Below are 21,092 nucleotides of genomic sequence, written 5' to 3' on the forward strand. Positions count from 1 at the left end.
CCAGGAAGCAGCATAAAGGAAAGAAACAGCAGATTACATTTTGTTCTGTACTGCTTACAAAGTAGTCACTAAAGGGAACGCTTGACACAATGCTTGACTCCTTTTTTGCACTCAGGAGATTTTATACTTAGCTCCTCACTTTAAAAAATAAATAAATAAATAAATTGTCAAACAGTGAAGTTTTTTGCTAGTTTTTCTACCAGAAGACTTTTTTGCATAGCCAACCACTCTGTACCCAGATATATAACAGCTACTGTAGAACAACAGTCAGGTACTTAATTCCTAGGTGTACTCCCTAAGAGTACCTTTTCCTCTCACTTTGTGTAGGATTGGGATTTGACTTTTGTCAATATAATGGCAGTATAACAGGCATCCATCATAGCTGTAAATCTGAGGTGCAGATTTTTCCAGTGAAGCCAAGGAAAACGTAGTATGAAAGATGTAATGGACATAACACTGTGTAGTGGGTTTACGTGGCAAGGTTTCAGCAGCAGAGGGCCATAGGGGTGGCTTCTGTGAGAAGGATCTACAAGCTGCCCCATGTTTGGTAAGGGCCCTGACCAGAGCTGAGCCAATAAGTGGTATTGTTTTGCACCTCTGTGAGGGCATATTTAAGACAGGGAAAAAAAAAAACGCTGCGCCACACAGCAGCTGGGAGAGTGAGAGGAGTGAGGAACAGCCTCGCAGGCACCAAGGTCAGTGAAGAAGGAGGGGGAGAGGTGCTCCAGGCACCGGAGCAGAAGCCCCCTGCAGCCTGTGGGGAGGACCATGGTGAAGCAGGCTGTCCCCCTGCAGCCCATGGAGTACCACGGTGGAGCAGGGTTCCACGCTGCAGCCTGTGGAGGAGACCACGGTGGAGCTGGTGGACCTGCACCGACGGAGACTGCGGCCTGTGGAGGACCCCTGCCGGAGCAGATTCCGGGCCCGACCTGTAGCCCGTGGAGAGGAGCCCACGCAGGAGCAGGTGACCTGGCAGGAGCTGCTGCCCGTGGGGGATCCGGGTTGGAGCAGTTTGCTTCTGAGGGATGGACCCCATGGTACGGACCCACATCTGGAGCAGTTCTTGAAGAGCTGCTGCCTGTGGGCAGCCCACACCAGATCAGTTCAGCAAGGACTGCATCCCATTGCAGGGACCCCACAGCACAGGGAACGAGAGTGACCAAGAAGGAGCGGCGGCGAAGAAGTGCTATAGACTGACCATAACCCCCATTCCCCCATTCCCCTGCGCCACTCGGGGGGAGGAGGTGGAAGAGGGTGGATGGGGGGGAAGGTGCTTTTGGTTTCTTTCCTTTGTTTCTTGTTTCTCTAGCTTGTTAGTAATAGGCAATAAATCTTACTGACTCCCTATGCTGAGTCTGTTTTGCCTGTCATGATAATTACTGTGCGATCTCCCTGTCCTTATCTCAACCCTTGAGCCCTTTTCATCATATTTTCTCCCCGTTCCTCTTTGAGGAGGGGGGGGTGAGAGAGCGGTTGTGGTGGAGCTCGGCCACCCACCCGAGTAAAACCACCACACACTGACAGTTTCTTACAAGTGAGGGTGTACAATTGCAGAGACCTCCAGTGTCACTGGTCACAGCAAAATCAACTCAAGACAGCTACGAGAAAAGTGTACTTCAGCTTTTCAGTGCTTTGTCATTTGAGAACATTCATTCTCTTGATGATCATGTGCTTCCCCACCCCATTAATTTAAAAATTAGGCTTCTTTTGAGACTTTAAAATAAAGCCCTTGTCTAAGCAAACAATAGTGAAGCATACAATGGCTATGAGTTCACGTTTTGAGCTCTCCAAGCTAGCAGCTCATAAGACACAAATTTCAGGATTAACTCGTAAAAGATCTCTTGCTCCCATCTTTATCCATTCCAGGAACATAATCTTGCATGTGAAGAATAGAGACGAGACCAATCCAGAACAGAACACGTTCTCAAGCAGGCCTGTGGCCTCTCAAGACTCAGCTCAGACTACGCCACTTTCTGTAGCGAACACAAGCATCACAAGTCCTGTTATTCAAGGAATAGTATATTTGAGGCTGAAAAGCTGTTCACGTAGGCCAACACAATTTAACATGCAATACTCGTCAGCAGTCACCAGATGTCACCACATCTCAAGAGACAGAAGGAAAAACATTAGCAGACCAAGTGACTGAAATAGAAGATTTCTGTCATACACACACGCCTTCAGGTCCACAGTAAGATCAGCAAAAGCAACTCAGTAACCAAGACAGCTGCCCATCAAATAACGTAACGTATGCATATTTAGGAGTTAAAGGGCCTGGATTGGTGATCTGAGGTAGTGCCCTCTGGCTCCTCCACCACCCACACAGGAACACTGCCCCTGGAAGCGATCACATGGCAGCCCTGCTTCCAAGGAATTCCACAGCTCCCATACAAGCCAGGTTTGGCCCATCACAGTTCAAGGCTGGGTGGAACTGAAACTGTCATCACACACTCACAAATACACAATAATCTCAGTGCCAGATGCTAATGCATCTTGTAAGTTCGGAGTTTCAGATTAAAGCTTATTTATTACCTTTGTGAATTTGGGTTACAGCATTCACATTTCAAACTGCCAGTGGTGAGATTTCAATTCTGCCTTTTGTACAACGTGGGATGCATGCAAAGTGTGTTCTCACCAAAGGTAATGAAACTGTCTGCTGCTGACACCAACACTGCAAGCCTCAAAAATCTTACAGTCAATTCTAAAACGGTAGTGAAAGTGTCAGGAATAAATCAGATACAGATTTCTATGACATCACCATCTGCAGAATTAAAAAAAATATATATAAGCAATGCACATTCTCCTTGGTCAACAGGGACAGCAGTGCCAGTCCTAAAAATATTCAGGGTTGCTTTTCTCCTTTTTCAGTGGTCTTTTAACCCCTTCTGATGGAAACGGTACTGCTAGTGACACATAGATCTAGATCCCCATCCAGCAGTACCCAACAGCAAATATTTGGCCCGCTGGGCTATCATAGTACCCACAAGCACTAGTCCTGTTTCAAGTTGAAATAACGAAAATAAACGTAAAGAGTTTGTCTAAAAAGTGATGTTACGTCATCTCTAGCAAAGCCTGAAGAGCAAAGCAGCTGCCACACCTTCCCAGCAGCCACATGTGAATTACTGGCACTCAGACCAGTGGTGCCTAAACTCGCAGCTGTACAAGAACACTTCGCTCCTTCCAGTAGCAGGAAGGGTAAACATGCCAGCAGCTCCTCACTGTAACAGCAGGCCTACAAGGCATGAATGAGCAAGCAATACTGCCAACGTACATAATTCACAGTAAGACTCAAACTTTAAAAAAAAAAAAGACATTGGTTCACTGAGTGTGAATACACGATGTAGCAGACAAGTTTGCTGACCCATACTGTTCCAGGAAGAGGAGGAGGCCAGGAGCAGGCTCAATTCATGCAGGCTGCTCCAGACATCTTCCTTCCCAAGGGACTTTCAGGTAACAAGGAAGATGCTCTGCACAGCCTCCAGTAAAAGGGTTAGACAGAGAAGAGTTAGACAGAGCTAGGCCACAAAGCACATGAATGGTTTCTGGTAAGCTGTAAGCTTGACAGCTGTAATTTAGATCTTCACTTCCCTTTGAACCAAACAGGAGGGACAAAGAATGGGTGCAGGGGAAGAAAAAAAAGCTGGGAGGAAAGGAGGAGACAGACAGAGGGGAATTTAAGGGGTCCACTGATATAAAGGGATGTCATCAACATAGAGCTTAAGGACACTCCTGCACATGAGCCTCATTTTTTATTCCCGTCTTCCAAAGCAAGAACGAAATCCGATCTAGATTGGAAACCCCAAGAATAAATCTTGACTTCAAGCAACTAAATTTGTACACACGTAGCTTTACTCCAAGATAGTAACATGGAGATGTTTTTCAGAGCGAGAGCAAAACTGGAGACTGTAGTCCACAATATATTAGAATGTAACATAGCATCTCTCATCAACAGCCTTGCAAACCAGTAGCACTGGGCAAACTGGGAAGCTTAGAGCTGTTTTGCTTCCACAGTAGATGGCTGTACATCAGAGAACATTATTAGCACACTTCTAAACCAATTCACACACCATATAGAAGATTATGAAACACCAAAAGAAGGCAAGGTTTAAAAAAAGGGTAGCTGTTTGAAAATCATAGACAGAAATGTGAATTTCAGTAGGAACCTCAGTATGCCACAGAGCACATACTCTATTTGGCACAAAAAAAGAGCCTTCAAAAACAGAGGAAAATCACTTACCTTTTAAAAGGGGCTGGAAAGTTGGAATTTCCTGCAGTTTTATGACATCTGGATCATTGCTCACGTTCCGGGAGGATTGTGTTCCTGGGGCTACCACCACAATGTCATCCATTTTTGCTCGTTGCTTGGCTGGAGATGGAGATGCTAGAAAAATTGGAGGGTGGGGGAAGGAATGCATAACCAAATTAATATGCAGATTTCATCAGAATTTAACCCTAAAAAGAACATTAACGTGTTTAACAGAGAGCAAGTACGCTTTATACAGTATAAACACATCCCTGAGATCACTGACGACCCTCCCTTCTCCCCCTCTCTCTGGTAACATGTCATGTTCAACAAAATTTTTCAGAACAAGGTAACTGATTAAGGACGTGTTGACTTCTTGCTCTAGTGATAACCCAAGGTGATTTCATTTCAACGATGAAGGTTGAAGGCAAAAGCTACCAGAAACTTTTTATCTGTCAGCACTCCACCATAGTAAGGCTCTTTCATATCCTTATATTTTAGGGAACGATTCAGTTCAACAGCTTAATCTCGGAGACATTTGGGACCCCCGTTTCCACGTCACACACGCCCTGCTTTCACCCCCTGGGACACCTCTCCACACTGCCGACACCCCTCATTCCTTCTCCCGGAGGCTAGCATCCCCGCACCGCCCTTCCTGACAGGGCCAGCGGGCACCACAGCAAGAAAGGAGGGAACCTGGGGCTGCCGTCCTCAGCACCCGCTTCGCCTCCCGTCCTCGGGGTCGTGGTGGCAGCGCCCCCGGCTCCACCGCCACCAGCTCCCCTTCGCCACCGACCTGAGGCGCCGGGCTCGCCCAGGCGGCTCTCGGCCTCCGCGCTCTGCTCCGCTCCCATGGCGCACAACCGCGCTGCGACAAGCCGTGCCGTGCCGTGCCGTGCCGTGCCGTGCCGAGCCGTGCCGAGCCGTGCCGTGCCCGGCCTCCTCCGCCCCTCCGCCCTGCAGCGCGGGAGCCGCACCGCGGCCGCCACTACCGCTCAGGCTTCCTGCCGCCTGCGCCTGGGTCAGGGCAGGCCCCGCCCGGCGCCACGGCCAGGCGGAGCTCCGCTTAAAGGCACCGGCAGGGCCGGGAGAAGGGCTGCCCGACTGCCCCGGGGACACGGCAGCGCCCGGGGGGGGGCGATTTATCTCTGGAATGAGATAAAAACAGCCCAGACTGAAAGGTCACGGGTGATTCAGGTTAAGCAGAAAAGTAGAAAGGAGAAGGAAATGTACTTCAGACTCATTGCGTTCATATCTGACAATCAAACCGGCCACATGATTGTCTCTGACAGAAGATTTTCCAATAAACATAAAAAATGCTGGTATGTGCTAACTCCTGAACGAGTCCATTCTCCACTCATGTATGATGGCCAGCATCTGTGAAAACTCTGCCCTGAACTCAGTTCAGCATTCTCTCTTCTGGTTGCTTTTACTTATTCCCACCAGGATTTAATTTAACACAAAAACAATCCTCCTATCTTGCGGGAACTGCACCTCACAACTGTTACTGAGATGGGGGCTATAGGAGAAAACCTCAATCCAGCACCAGTTCTTGCAGCTGCAGGCTGTGCCACATGGGTTTGTAACCTAACAATAGGCCGATCTTTTGACTACCTCAACAACTGCTTAATTCCTGCCAAAATAACAAATAGGTTCAAAGAAATGTAATTATTCCAGGAGGAAGAACAAACTATTGTTGGCACAATTAAGTAGAGAAAGTTGAGCTCTGAATCTGCAGTATTCACACTATGAGTGGCCTCAGTGGCACTTAAAGAAGAACTTGGAGTGTTCAGACATAAATTGTGTGATGTCTGTAAGGCTGCAACCTAACCAGTGCTTGCCATAAAGACATCTGATGTTAACCATCAGTCTCAGACAAATTTTAAAATTAGCTCCATTGGATCAGCACATTGAACTTTAGTTAGCTTCATTTACCACTTCTACTTAACAGAGTTCAAAATAGTTTGTGAAGTATACTTTCCAGCCGCTGTGTGAAAGTGTTTTCATTTATTACTGTAAAAGTGTGAATGTGCAGCATACTGACACCCCTGGAAAAGTTTAATTTACCTATCAACAATTGTACATGTCTGCCACATGAAGTCTTATAATTGGAAACACTATGACAATAAAAGTGTATTTTTAATGTGGCTGATGTGGTAGTGAATTCTTTATTTTGCCTCTAATGTGGACATAACACAAACCCTCTGTAGTAGTAGCAAAGTTAATGTATCTGAAACTACTCAGAGTGTACAGCTATATATATCTATGTTAGTGTATATATATATATATATGATGGTTGTGTGATGATGACACCTGCAGCGTGCCGCTTCAGCATGCAGTACCCATAGGAAAGGCACAGTCCCCTGTGCCTTGCTGCTGCCATTGGGAAATATGACTGGGTCCGGAGTCACACTCTTACACTATCCGAGAGTGGCTTACAATGACTAATTTGGGAACTAAGTATATATTTAGTGAATGTGAGTGTGAATACCCACAAACATATGTATACATATACCTGCAGTTGTTCCTATCTGCATCCAGGTGTTTAGTCCTATAGGACTCGTTGTTTTCATTATTTTACTCTAACCATTGCAGTGTAAAGTAATCTGTCCTTCGGTATCTCTTCATGTAATGGACCACCCCTAAGAAGGACATTTACTTTAGTTGCAGAAATAACTATGTTATTCTAAGTATGATGCAGGACGAGATAGCTGAAAAAGAAGGACTATATCGTACTGCCCCTTTGCCGCGTTCCTTACCCTCCGGGCCACTTAACTAACACTGCCCTAAACTAACTACCTAGCTACCTAAAAATAAAAGGAGGAGCTGAAAATATCCAAAGGAAAAGCATTAGCTAGGCAAGATGGGGCGGGGGGAAAGGCGGCGGCCCCGGGCCGGCCCTCGTCCCTCCTCCCGGCCGTGGGACCCTGTGGGGCGGCCATGTCGGCGGGCATCGGCCTCCGGCTCCGGATCCTGCTTCTCGCCTGCCTGGCGCCCCGGCCGGCCCTCGGCCAGGGCTGCTCGGCGGAAAAAGAGGAGAACGCCATCGTCGACATCAGCTTCGCCCTCCCCGCAGGCATCAGGGGAGCGGAGCCGGTATATGCTTCGGCTCCGGAGGCGTGTATGAGGGCTTGCTGCCTGGGAAAAGGGCTGCCAGGTAAGGGACCCCCTCTGCCTTTCTCTGTTACTGCTTGTGAGCACCTAGGGAATTACTTTGCTGTCCTGCCTGGCTTCATGTGATACCAGATTGTTGATACCAGAGTGTTCAGGAAAATAACTGCGGTACAGAAATGGAGGTCGTTTTACATGCTGCAACCACACAGGCTCCCAAAAGCCAAGAGGCATCATCTCAATTCAGCAGACACTCTGCGAAGTAACCATCAGTTTGTGCTACGTTCATTATAGCCAAAAATGAGAGTGCTTATGCTCCTCTGAAACTTTTTTTTTTTTTTCATCAGGCTTTTAGAGTGGTATGAGGCACAGCAGCAAGTAGAAAAGAAGCCAGTTAAAAGTGCCCCCTAATAGGATGGGAACGGTGTATATCCACAGGTATACTGAGGAGGTTTTCAGATTTATCATGATTTGTAAGCAAAATCTTGTTACGTAAAGTGGTGCCAACGTGGTATGTGTGAAGGGAGAATGAGAGATTAGACTAATTATTTCCTCATGTTCATCTGTACAGGAAGAGGAAGGTGTGACGTTTCACATGTTGGCCTTTGGCCATTCTTTTGCAGTCTTGAGTTGTTTTTCTTGTAGGAATGTTATATGTTGTAGTTTTCCTTTAGGAATGTTACATGTTAGTGGTTTTCCTCTTCAACACATGAGGAAAACATAATTTAACTAACTGAACTTATTATTAAATGCTATAAAGATTTCTTGCTGCTGAAATATGTATATATTGTTTTGCAGGAGACAAGAAGTGTAACTTCATGATTTTTGATGCTCGAGGGACAAGGACACATCCAAACTGCTACCTGTTTTACTGCCCAAGCACAGAGGCCTGTCCAATGAAACCTGCAGCAGGATTTGTTAGCTACAAGATAGCTCGAGGTAAATAATAGGAAAAGACACTGCTCCCCACACTAGATCACCTTTGCCTCTGTCTTTTCAGTAGTGACTGGGTAATGTTTGGGGGTTGCGTTTTTAGTAAAATTTTTTAAACGAAGCATTCTAATTTTACAACGTCATTCTTTGCTCTGTGGGAGATGGATAGGCAAGTGTTTGGTGAGCACCTGCGTGAGCTCAGCTTCCTGGCTGGAATAACAACCCAACCATTATGAAATTCCTTCACATTAGGTTCAGAATTCTTCATAGTTCTCCTTTGCTTAAAACAAAAATGCTTCTTCCATCTTGATGTATTCTAGTCAAGGACAATTTCCTGTACATAATACTGAAGAGTATTGCTGAAAGCAATAGAAATATGATGCCCTTGTAGCCGTCTGTGTATTCAAAGGATTCAGGCAACGCTGATGAGTACCATATAGATACAAGCAGAAACAGCAAGCAAATATTAGGCAAGCCTCAGAGCACCACTGTGATGTTAGCGAGTAATTGGGGGTAGTAATCATTATTTTCTCTTTTCAGTTAGGGAACCTGAAGCACAGATGCAAACTGACTAAACTCAAAGCTTCATGGCATGTGGGCTGCACACTCACAAATTTCTCATTATCTGTCATGTGCTGTGGGATTTTTAATAGCAAGTCTTACTTGTTGACTGGCATTGACTTGCACCAGACCAGTCTGAACAGCTCAGATAAGAAGCAGCTCAGATAAGAAGCTGATAATTAGATGGTCCTCCTGCCAAGAGTTCACAAGGTGGTTTCAGTGTGGCTTCTTGAGAGAGCAGAAATTTTGTATTGCAAGAGTCTGAACTTTTACTGAAAAAGAGAACTTTTCCACGAGAAACTATAAAGGGAGCAACAGCAGGATATGTAAAAAGATTATTCACATAATATTACCAAATACTTTTGTGTGGGCACAGTCACACAGGAACTGGGCAAAAGTGGTGTGCAACAGATGGATTGCATGTAAAATTATCATTACAACCACATTTATTACTCTAGCTCTTTCTACCCTAGAGGAACACACGGAATGCAAAGAAACAAGGCATGTAATTGTGCTTGTGCTTTTGTCCTGCATATAGGTTTAATACTCATTTAATGTTAGCCAAAAAGTTGCTGTTAGCTTATTTACCTCAGGTTCGTAGTAAGCTTTCAAAGGTAGCATCTGAGTGGTGTTCTTAATGACAAACATTTAAAGCTTTGGTTTTTAAAATGAGAATCTCCAGGTGGTTACACTGAAACAGGAACTAAAAGGGGTGAAATACTCTGTTGCTAATAAAGTAACTTCAAATACTGAAGTAATGTTAATAATAAAGTTTTCCTTTTTCTTCTTTTAAACTATTCCTGCAACTTGTTAACTCATGGAAACAGCCTGTAACTTGGGAAGTAAAACATTTCCTGATTCCAGTGGCAAAGAGCTAGTGCTGGAGGTGGGGGAAAAAATCTGGTTTCTGCTATTCATGTACTTTTGTGGAGCTGTCTTTTTCCACTCCTCTGAGATAGCCAAGCAAGACCCGTAGATTCTATCAAAAGTCTGCTCAGGAGGTGTTTATTTTGTTTTTAATATTGACACCTAAGGTTTGTTTTCTAATGCGGTTTACTGGTTTTGAGATGCCATCAGGACCACTTTATTTTTTTCAATCTCTTTTTAAAGGTTGACTTGTCTAGTGCCTTTGTTCTTTCTTATCAACACGTGTATCTGTGCTAGCACCACAGCTGTACCTAGCACAACATTTGTTGGCAATTGCATTTGGGAGCTTGTAATCTAAAGTGGAGACAGAGAATACTACACAGTCAGTGTTTGATTCTGAATCTGTGGAGTAGAATTAGTTAACACAAGCAGTTATATTAATTAATCTGAGTGCTGTAGAACAGCAATGATACTTAACTCCTGTACAGGACTCTCAGCTTAGCTTCCCCATGCTGCCCTCACACTTTGTCCTTTGAATGCTGCGTGAATGCTCCATGCTTTCTTAGCTGTTGCCCAGGTGAGTGAACTGAAGATCATGCAGCATGCTGCAAGTGCTTTGTAGTTGTCACACTACATCAGTTTATTTAAACTCATGGATGAAGCCATGGGAGTGCATCAGGAATGGGGAAAAAGGAGTTGTTGACTGGCTCAGTGGTTGTGACAGGCCATTTCCTTGCTGGTGGGGAGATGTGTTCAGAACTGCAGACACGGCTGAGAGTTTGGCTGTCTTTTCAGTTTCTTATTTTGTAATGCCTGAACGTTTTGTTATTTAAAGCCACTTTCTAAGAAAAAATGTTTTTGTTGTTGTTTGTTTTCTCCTGTAAGTCAGACCTTGTGGTTGGAGTCTATTATCTCTGTTTAGAATTTTACTTTGCTAACAGACTGGTGCCTGACTAGAAGGTTAGGATAAAAATGGATATCTATGGTTCAAAATGCTGTGCTCTTATTTAAAGCACTGCCATTTGTGGAGGGGATGTTTCATTTTGTTTTTCACTTTGTTTTTTGGAGGAATCTTAAAACAGCAGCCAATTAGGCTTCTGTGTATGTATAATAAAACTGAAATAAATCCGTCCATCTAGATAAGAGTTCCTGGTTGAGAAGCAAGTGACAATGAGAATATCATGGACTTTTTTTATTATTGTTATTATTTATTTCATTTCCAGTGCAGTTAATAAATCTCTTTGTTTCTGTAAAAGAGAAGAGTGGGAGTCTGAACTACAGTGAAAGCACATTCCCTCTTAAATGTTCTGGGAGGCTGCTGAATGATGACAAAGAGGACACGACCTGTGCCAGTTAGTCAGTCCTTCTAAGAATTCATGTTCACCCAAAGTCTCTCTCTTGTATCTGTGTAGAACCAGACAACAGCTAAGATTATCAATTGTATTGAATTTCTGTTACAGAAAGCTGTTGTTCTGCTTCCAAATTCCATTAACTGACATTCCCCCACCTGGTTTGGAAGCAATATACATTGACTGCTGGAGAAATGGTAACATGCAGTCTACTTCAGATACCTCAGAGACTCTTGGAGCAGTGTCTTTCTTCTAGCGTGGCAACAGAAGCCCAAGTCTTTCCTACAGACCAGTATGTGTACAGTTTGGGGCGGGGGGGGGGGGCGGGGAAGTGGAAGAATGGACATTTGGAGATCTGGTAGCAACAAGTTTCTTTGACTATTTGTTCTTTAGCACTGAGTAGTATGGTTGGGACTCCTAAAACTCTCTATCTAACAGGGCAAATTGGACTAGTAAACTCTTGAAATATAGCTGGATTTGTACAGAAAAGTGTATTTTACCTTGATTCTGGAAAAACAGAATTCACTGTCATTACCATACATTTAGAGAACTTGTGCAACATTCCATAGAATCATTTAGGTTGGAAAAGACCTCTAAGATCGTCAAGTCCAACCATTAATTTGTTTGCATTCTCTCAGCAAGATATTAGAATCTTTAATTTTTTTCTATGGCAGTATTCATTTAACAAGTTTGCTATGTGAGAAACATTCAATCTTATGTCCCTTGTTGGCCATGTACTTTGATCAGAAATGTATTTTGCAAAGTGAACAAGCCTGGATCACTGCTCTGCACCATACAGTTGCAGGAATACAAACCATTTTATTACAGTTGAGGATGAAAAATCTCAGAGAAATTATGAACTGCTCCTACCTTGTCTGTAAATAGAAGCCCCAAGGACACTTCATCTGTGTAGTAAAATATCATAACAACACATAGTCATGTGAATGAAATCACAGCAAAGTGCAGCTAAGTGCAACAAAGCACTCACAGATGCTAATTCCAGGAGACCCTGGACCTTAACAGACTTGTCATCATGACATCTAGGTTGCCACTGTTTTCTTAAATGATTTTGGGAAAGTCACTCAGACTCTCTGCTCTGGTCCCAGTCTATAAAACAGGGATATTATTGTCACCTTGTATCATCAGACAATTATGGTATGTGAAGTGAATTCTATCAAACAATCATGGGATGTTTGGATATAACAAGAAAGCGGGGTATATAACTATCTTGGGTAGGTGGAAATGCTTACATCTGACAAAAGTGAGGTTGGTAATATCTACTTAATTGACAGACTGTAGAATGGTTTAAAGGCAATGGGCTTAATCTACTTTTCACCTCTAAATAAATACATCCATGATGTATGAGTATAAAAATCACATTGGGATGATTGCTCTTCACATGTAAATTTTGTAAGAAGCGGAAGTCACAGTCTGATGTGTCCATGCTTGGGGCTGACAGGTCTTATGACAGACAGAATTTAAAAGTCACTGCATATTTTAAAGAAAAGATCTTGATGCTTCAGTTTGATTAGTCATTACTTTCTGGAGCTCCCTGATATGTCTCTTACTATGAAATATAAGTAACTAGAATAAGCCTGTGGTAGTCACAAATAGATTCTGTCATTAAATACTGATAATTCCTTTCTGTTTCCAGACACCCAAGCCCTGGAGGACACTTCCCTAAAAAATGAGGACTTTCATTTGAATGAATACTCTTTGCCTTTGGATGCTGGATCCTATATTTCTCACAGTCTGACTAGCCATCAGAATCACACCACTGTTTTGCAGCAATCTGTCTTCCATCAAGCATCTGAACTCCCAGACCACGTGGACAAACATTTAGACAATATTGAATTTCATACAGTTTTTCCTGAATCACAAATGGCCAACAATCTTGAGAGCTTAGAACCCATCCCAAGGCAGAAAGAAATTAATCTGCCGCCAAATACGTCTTCTAATGTTCAAAGTGGAAACCCCTCTGCTTTGTTCCCCAGCACTCAGCCTGGTGTTCCTGGACCCAGCAGTACTACCATTTCTCCTCTGCCTACAAGTATCACCAGGCTGGAATCTCATACAACTTCTCCACCTACTGGCGGTGCTAAACCTAGTGCTGTCACCACAAGGGCTACCTTTATGCACACTGCAACTGCTACAACTGAACATGGTATCACTGCTGCCAGCACTGCTGTTACTCGTGTTCCTCTTTCCAGTCCCACAATTTCTGCTTCTACTTCCACAACCAAGCGGGTGACCTCAAATTCCAGAATAGCTACTGCCACATCAGAGCTCAGAACTTCAGCCATCCCTCCTGAGCCAACACTTGCCTCTTCCAATGATACCAGCCATGTTACCCTCCTCTCTTTTTCAGATTTTGCCCCGTCTACTAGTGGTTCTCCCCTAGCTTCCCAAAACAACCATCAGGATTATGACCCATCTGATTCAGAAAGCTACCTGTCAGAGAGCGCTCTGAGAAGGAAAGGTGTCCTTCAGCTGGAAGACAAAAGCAAACTTGTAGCAGCTTTACTTTTTGGGGTGATATTCTTGCTACTAGTTGTTGCATTCATGGGGAAGAAAATGCATGAATCTCTTCAGAAGAGACATTATACTAGGCTGGATTACTTGATCAATGGAATGTATGCTGATGTATGATGGAGCAAGGGGAATAGATTTTTAGGAGCATTTCTTATCTTTGAGAGAATTACTTTGAGACTGAATAGGAAATATTGAAATCTTAGAAGAGGATGTATTCTTTTTTGGTCACTAATGGGAAAGCAGCAGATGGGTTTGGTGGGGAAGAGAACTGCTATTTCTATGCTGAAATATAATGTCTATGATTTATTACTAAATTCTAAAAATAAACACTCAAGTCCAAGATAAGCAAAAAAGTTCTTATGTTTAAGGAGAAAAAGAATTTCATGAGTATACTCTGTGACTAGAGTAACATAAGTAAACCTAGTAAACCTAGTAAAATTAGTAGCTGTGCAGTGCATGAGCATTTTCAAAGCTATCTGCCCCCAATTTATTTTATTTGCCATAGTGTTACACAATTGTCTGGCATTGTGCAACTGTATCTGACATCCTATTTATTGTATCTGGGCCTTAAAGGAGTGCTTGGTAGCAGAGTTTTGCATCCAAATGGTTTTAAGTACAAAGAGTAAAAATTGTAGTATACTTAACTTTCCTTAGCTACATTTAGTTTATTGATGTGTATCCTGAATGCTTTTATCTGCACAAAAACCACATGCTGCAAATTTGAGTTTGCCTTTTCCAAAGAGATCACTGCCCTCCAGCACACTGAGTTTTTGCAGGATGTGTCAAAAAATCTCATCATATAAAATAAATTGAAAAAAAGCAAGGGATAAGCTCAGCATATGCACAAGAAAGAATCTGTTCTGATATACCTAAGCCCATAACAGTTGAGATTCAACTTCTGATTGTACAGCAGGTGGAAACTTGTGGGGGAACTGAGCGAAGATAACAGCTGTATTATTGGTAGAAGGTACAGAAAAGGTGGGGTCTCCCGTTTCTGAACATCTAGAGAGATTGAAAGTAAGTAAGAAAGTTTTAAAGGAAAATTATGTTGTACAAGGGTCCCAACCTCAATGACGTTTCCTATAGTCACAGAAGCAGATGAACAAGCTCGCATTATCTTTCTGCTTCTAGCATTCTCCTACTTCCCTCACCAGGCTAGTGGCTCTCGAAAGAGCTGTTTGTAACACAGCCAGACTTGCTGTCCCTCTTGAACTTGTAGAACTCTCCCTGCTCTCAAAGTACACCTTTTTTACTTCTGGGGTCATATTCATATGACTGGTAATAAGCACAGCTGATCTATATTTCCTTGCCTCTGGAACAAGAGACAAGTGAGTATCTGTGCACATCTGCTGCTTGCTACACAACCTCCAGTTCATATTATTCACCACACTCACCCCCACCTCCCCATCTAAATCTGTTTTTAGAATGAAACACTAGATATCAAACTATCTGTGTGGCAGGCAGCATAATCAACTACAAGTATCAAGATAGAGAAGGAAGGGTGCCTCATGAATACAAGGAAATAGATCTACTACAATTTATGAAAAGTGACTCACGTCCAAGAGGTTCTTAGATCTGTCAAGCTTAGTGCAGTGGGAAGCAAGCAAGACCCAAAAATGCCCTTAAGGCAAGTTTTCTGAGAGCTCTAACAATAACTTTATGCAGAAAATTCTCTGAAATTTCCATTATTCAAAGATCAAAGAAAAGTCAGTGCTCCTTATGTCAAGAAATTGAATTCTTACTATACAGGAGTTGCAAGTTGCTATATACAAAAACAGCAGTCTTCTGCATTGCTTACGCTTGATAATACCTAAATGAAAAACATTCTGGATAACCTCTTAAAAATGAACAAATTTTCAAAAGAAAAGTATCTCAAGTTCATTGGCTTGTCTGTTGACTACGCTTTGTTTAACCTCAGTTTCTTTGCTTTTTTATTTATTTATTTATTTTTACTAGGTATTTTTAAAGGTTTGTGATCAAGGAACATGATGAGGAAGAAAAACATTTCTGGGAAACAGGTTAATAAAATGATAAGTACTGGGCTCAGTTGTGGGCTGAAAAATGCAGGCACAGATCTGAGGTTTTCTCTAAAATGAATTACAACTTGGTGAGAAGCCTTCTACATTGCCTATGACATCACAGCAACTGATTACAGGAGAGGTATTGAGAACAACCCCTGAATCTTCACTGTGTATTTTGGCTGTAATAATTAATTTGTTGGAGGGGGAGATGCTTGGCAGTAATTGATGCAGTACAGTACAGCAGAGAGAGATTCAAGAGAAGGCAGGAGGACATATCTCAGGGTCCTTCAGAGCACTAGACCTGAATTTGGCTAATATCATCAGAAACATTACCCTCTAAACCAAACAGCCAACATATATCAAGCACTGGGAATGGCAGAAGCAAAGCAGTGAGCTGCATGTGTAGCGTGACTAATTCAGTGAGAAAGCAGAGCAAAATAAACAGAAAACAAGACAGAAACAGAAACAAAACATAAACAGAAAAACAAAAAAAAAAGTAAAAAAGCAAACAAACAAAAAAAACACAACAACAAATGTTTATGCTTGAGAAAAGTATGTTCTAGGTAGGTGTACCGAAACACTTTGCTTGTTTTATTTTGTTTTGTATTTGCCACCCATTTGTCTTGGATTAAGATCAAACAGGGAATTGCTAGGTGATCTGCCTGGATCATTCTGTTGGGGATTTTACAAGCTGTGTTTGAACACCAGAGGGCAACAACAGCTTATTAACTAGAATTGGCAAATTTGAGGATGCCAGTTTAAAAATGTTTTAATTAGATTGTTTTTTAACTTTCCAATCAATGGCTATTTCAGTGCAAAACTGTTTTATTAGAAAACTGTTTTGTTTATGGGAAGGTTCTTGGTGGAGGGTTATATATACACACTTTTTAAACTTCTTACTACATCATATAGCAGGAGTGAACTTCTGTAGAAGACAGCAAAACATTAAGCGTATTTTCTTCTACATTTAAAAAATATTAAACCAGATCGTATTTTTAGTCAAATATTGGCATTGTCAGTTAATAGAGCAGGAGAGAGATTTCCCATCATCATTCTTTCAGCCGTGATGCTTAATTATATGCATTTTTGAGCTTATTTATTTGTGTGGGTGATGAAAGAGAAAGAAAGTTATGTGTTATGAAAAAGAAAGGAGTGAGTTGGACTAATTGTAAAAATTCATTCAGTTTGTTATGCTTTTCAACACTGCTTATTTAAAATTTCTGTGCACTCTTTTTCCATTGACAGCTCCTATGATCTTACAAGTGCACCATTCTCCCTGGTATGAAATGACCATGCAGCAACGAGTTTTTGCAGATGGTTTAGGAACTAAACAGATCTACTTGTAGTAGGGAGAAAATAAGGGATAGTCTTCCCACCCTGAAAATAAACAATAGTGCCTTACTTAAAACATAAAAATAAAACTGGAATCATGTAACTTGATTATCAACCAGTGTGATATGAAGACAAACTTGGGGTGGCTCTTTCTGAATGCAACCAGTTATGTTAGGGTACAAGACCAAAAGCTGACTGACTTTAATCACCTGGAGAGTGTCATAAATGCTTTAGCTGCTTGTTTCATGTAGAGATTTTACGGTGCTGAGCAAACATGAGGTGTGTAAATACAGAATGGCTTGAACAAAACTGTTTTGTGGTGTTATACACTAAAGCAAATAGAAAGCACAAATTTTATAGCCACTGCAAACAATCATAAAGAAATAACAAGCTAAATTGCAGATGTATTTGAGATGGATGAGAAAAGCACCTGGTCACTACCTTAAGGGGCTGCGAACTCCTAATGGCATGTTTTCTCCAAATAGTGCTTTGGTTTATTGTAATTCCTGTAGGAGTAAGAAATGCTTATGCATAGGATTCTTTTGAGTAAATTACTGACCAACCAACTATTAACAAACGATTACTAACTAACCAACTAAATCAAGTGGATTTGAATCTGAGGATACCATTAGATAACAGCTTACACCCACTGTCCCACACTCTATGCTGATACACCTGATAGATACACGTTGATAGTTCAAAGTGCCATTACCACAGCCAACAGTCTCCAACTTATTATAGCAGAAGTCTAGTTTGTGCTCTGGCACACTCTCAAAATTGGCCCAGGTTGCTGGGCACTTCCTATGCATTACTTGTTCCCATACAGATAATATACTTTTACACCTCCGTACTCATAGATAGTTATAGGACAGCTGCATCCCTTCATCATTAAAAATAAAAATAAAAATCCCTTAAGGAGTGTACATGCCTTTCCCACATGCCTTATCAGGCCCTTGATGGATAGATACCCTGAAGTATTGGGATATATTGAAAATTTTTCTTCATCTTCAGGAAGCCTACATATGCTGAATCTCACAGTCTAAATTTGCTTTCTTCCCTAGGTCTCTTCACTTCTTGAGGATATCAAAATACAAAGCATACAACTGCCGCTCTTCTTCCTCTTTGTGTTTGGTAGATATCATAAACAACAAATAAATGCATTTTTAAGTTTCAGTACAACTATGCTTGATCACTGTTTTCTGCTTATTGGCTTACTTCACGGACAGTAAAATCTGAGGGTTGTGCATTAAGTTTTCTGTCCTTTCATTGTCTCACATACCAAAAAGAGTTTGAATATGCCATGTCTGAGATGTTCTAATCAATCTTCCTCTTGTTTTGCATTGTTTTTAGAATAAAATAAATATTTCCAACCTACTGACAACAGAAGAAATACCCAGGACTAGTCATCAGGTAATTTTCACTCTCAAGTAGTGCACAGATTCTTTTCTCAAAGAAATTTAACAGGCAGTTAACATCCAGAACAATTTCAAGATGTTGTAGGTTAGACTGGCTAAACCATAGACATGTTTTGACACATTTGTTCATTTGAGATGTCACCCTGAAGAACACACAGATGTTTCTTCAAAATGCTAGGATGGTGAGGGTGGCTACGTGCTCTTTTTAACATGTTTTATTGGTAATGCATGGAGTGCATAACTTTTTGTTACAGGCCTGAGTTTGGACTCATTTGTGGCTTTATTTTATTTTATTTTATTTTATTTTAATTTAATTTAATTTAATTTAATTTAATTTTATCTTATCTTATTTTATCTTATTTTATTTTATTCTATTCTATTCTATTCTATTCTATTCTATTTTTTTGCACAGAAGCCTCTGGAGGTAGCTTAAACTTCATGAAGGGGCTGTCTGTCTACAGGGATGGACTGCATTTTGCAGAGGCAATTTGGTACCTGCCACATCAGAGCAGCAGTTGAATTTCATAGAGTTCTGGCTGAACATTCAAAAGCTGCAGGGAGCAGCACTGGATTTTCTCTGTGCCCCCTACTTATACTGAAAGAGTGATATGATCACTGGTTTTCAGGCTTTGACATTGTGACTTTTGTAGCTCTTCTCAAGAACAAGTTGAAAATTTGTACAAAGTTCAGATCTTTATTCTTGTTCAAGGAAGATGGTAGAGAAACGCTATGACACAGACTTCCTATAGGTTTGCCTGCTGTTTAGTTAGTTTCTGAGTAAGTTTTTCTGTTTGGTTCTATGAAAGAGCCTTTTTTTCCCTACTCCTAAATCCCAGTTCCACTGACACTACTGAAATTCTCCTGTGTAGTAGTCCAAGCAAGTCATGAATGAGATGATCTCTGTACTTTGGTGGCCATGCACTGCGCTGTCTTTGTGCATGCAATTCCCATTTATTAATGTGGGAGGTCCTCCTGCACATTTTTTATGGCTTTAAGTCAAGTCTTCCCACTTAGTGGCTCATAACTTTCCAAAACAATTCCCTTATAGGATGACATGACTTCTCAGCCCAGAGGTAAAAGTTATGAAAGAATCTGAAGACAATTTTCCCATCTGCTTCTGATTATTTAACTACGACAATGTTTTCCTTGTTTTGTTTCAGGGCATGAAATAAGGAGTTCAAATGTTTTTCCATCATGTGATATATCAGGCACTATTTCTGGAAAGAATCCAGATTTGGCACATGCTATATATGTTGCCTTTACAGAGCACTCTGTTTTAGAAAGGCCAGAAATAATTTGTTTGTGAGGTATAGTTTTAAACAAGTGAGAACAGCTCAGACTATGCTGCTCACTACTAAACTTAACAAGATACACATGTGGCTTTCCTACGCAGACAAGTGTATAAAACAAGGGTATATGCCATTCAAATGAATGTTGTGAAGGCTGGTATATTCTGAAAAGTGACAAGCCTGAACACTGAAGTCTATCCATATGTTATGTCTGGGAGAGAGTATAAGCTTTTCCAGATATCTGTTGGAGACGCTATCTCAAGGGTGGGTTTGACAGTATGCCATGATGTTTTTTCAGTTGCCAAAAATGGGTATCACTGGTGACAGCAGAATTCTCCAATGGCTACCTCATTAAGTGGTAACTAAAGTGATTTCCAGGAACTTAGTCTGCATACACTAACAATGACATGAAGAGCAATCAAAAAATGCTCCATGCTACAGGCAGTTCAATTGCAGCTTAGTTCTGTATGTCTGGAAAGTCTCCTGACCCTGCAGAACATCAGGTATTTTGAAACATAGAAGAAGGTTATCCCGGGCAGCAATCCAGACTGAACTGAAGTGGGTAGATGTGGCGCCTGGGGTCCATGACCTTGTACAACAGCAGGTTACCGTGCATCAGCTGGCAAGTGGTAATTGTCTCCAAGCGGGACCCTGGTTCTTGTACTTGTGCTGACACCTGTGGTACAGCTGAGACTGTAGGAGAAACGTGGGCTTGAAAGGTGAATTAAAAAATGAGGTCTGGTTTGGGGGTAAAATTTATAGCTTTTTGACTGTCCCTGATTTCATTTTCTTCATTTATTTAATTTTCACCTGATTCAATGTTGATTAAATCCCAATTAGCAACTACCTTGGCTACAGGCCTCTTAACAGGCCTGGTAGAACTAGACAGGTCACTCCAGGAATGACTTTGCATATTTCTCATTTGGCATTTGACCTAAAATTTAATAAGTCTTGCTTGAATCTCTAACTCAGCTCAACTCAAGTTTTTATCCTATTACCATCAGTAGTGACTTTTATCCTCTTTTTCTGTACAGCTGTTCCGTTGTTGAGCTAATGTCGTTCAAGAGTAGAGGTTTCACTCAGGGAAAGAAAACGGGAATTTGCCCTTGTATTTGCTGGGGTTTGCTTTGAAATATTTGTTTGAAATAGCATCTATATAACAAAACAATTAATAGGTGATATTTATGTTGAGGAGCCAGCACTGCAGTGTTGAGTGCTTTTTACTCATGAAGCAGTCCTTCTGCATCTACTGAAATAAAAAACTAGAATCTCAGAAAAAAAGCAGATTTTGTCCTTTGTCTTAAAGAGCTATGACAAGTGTTCCAGCTAAGTTGTTGGCAGGAGCCTCAAATGTTTTGTGTTCGTGTAAGTATAAGCCATTGCATGTAGCTATCAGAAAGAATAGTAAAAAGAACTGACAGATGCATAGTAGAGTACTGGAA

The 21,092-nt window shown here is 41.6% G+C and overlaps 2 protein-coding genes across 4 annotated transcripts in view; one reads left to right on the forward strand and one right to left on the reverse strand.

Moving 5' to 3' along the window:
- BORCS5 (BLOC-1 related complex subunit 5) overlaps positions 1-21,092 on the reverse strand; it is a 104,983-nt gene that overhangs the window by 74,676 nt on the left and 9,215 nt on the right. Inside the window, exons 1-2 of one of the 2 annotated variants that reach the window (XM_083819941.1) lie at positions 5,037-5,349; positions 4,235-4,378 (exon numbers count right to left, since the gene is read on the reverse strand). In XM_083819941.1, the coding sequence (XP_083676067.1) occupies positions 4,235-4,378; positions 5,037-5,094 (202 nt within the window). In that variant the 5' untranslated portion in view covers positions 5,095-5,349. Of the gene's footprint in view, positions 1-4,234; positions 4,379-5,036; positions 5,350-21,092 lie in introns of those variants that run through there. The other variant, XM_083819940.1, reaches the window with a different exon arrangement.
- On the forward strand, positions 7,064-14,237 carry MANSC1 (MANSC domain containing 1). Of its 2 annotated transcripts, XM_083819939.1 has the most exons (4): positions 7,377-7,397; positions 7,699-7,789; positions 8,150-8,290; positions 12,716-14,237. In XM_083819939.1, exons 3-4 carry the CDS (start codon positions 8,170-8,172, stop codon positions 13,708-13,710), a joined length of 1,116 nt encoding a protein of 371 aa, XP_083676065.1. In that variant the 5' UTR covers positions 7,377-7,397; positions 7,699-7,789; positions 8,150-8,169; the 3' UTR covers positions 13,711-14,237. The 2 variants fall into 2 exon arrangements, with proteins under 2 accessions (XP_083676064.1, XP_083676065.1); XM_083819938.1 differs by lacking the exon at positions 7,699-7,789 and having other exon boundaries at positions 7,064-7,397.

The sequence above is a fragment of the Anser anser genome (assembly GCF_964211835.1).
Source record: "Anser anser genome assembly, chromosome: 1".
NCBI lineage: Eukaryota > Metazoa > Chordata > Aves > Anseriformes > Anatidae > Anser > Anser anser.

Excerpts from the sequence above, each read along its gene's own strand:
- MANSC1 (XM_083819938.1), top strand. The coding sequence starts at position 7,181 with ATGTCGGCGGGCATCGGCCTCCGGCTCCGGATCCTGCTTCTCGCCTGC. Across the intron at positions 7,398-8,149 it reads CCTGGGAAAAGGGCTGCCAG|GAGACAAGAAGTGTAACTTC; the intron begins GTAAGGGACCCC and ends ATTGTTTTGCAG. Across the intron at positions 8,291-12,715 it reads TAGCTACAAGATAGCTCGAG|ACACCCAAGCCCTGGAGGAC; the intron begins GTAAATAATAGG and ends TTCTGTTTCCAG.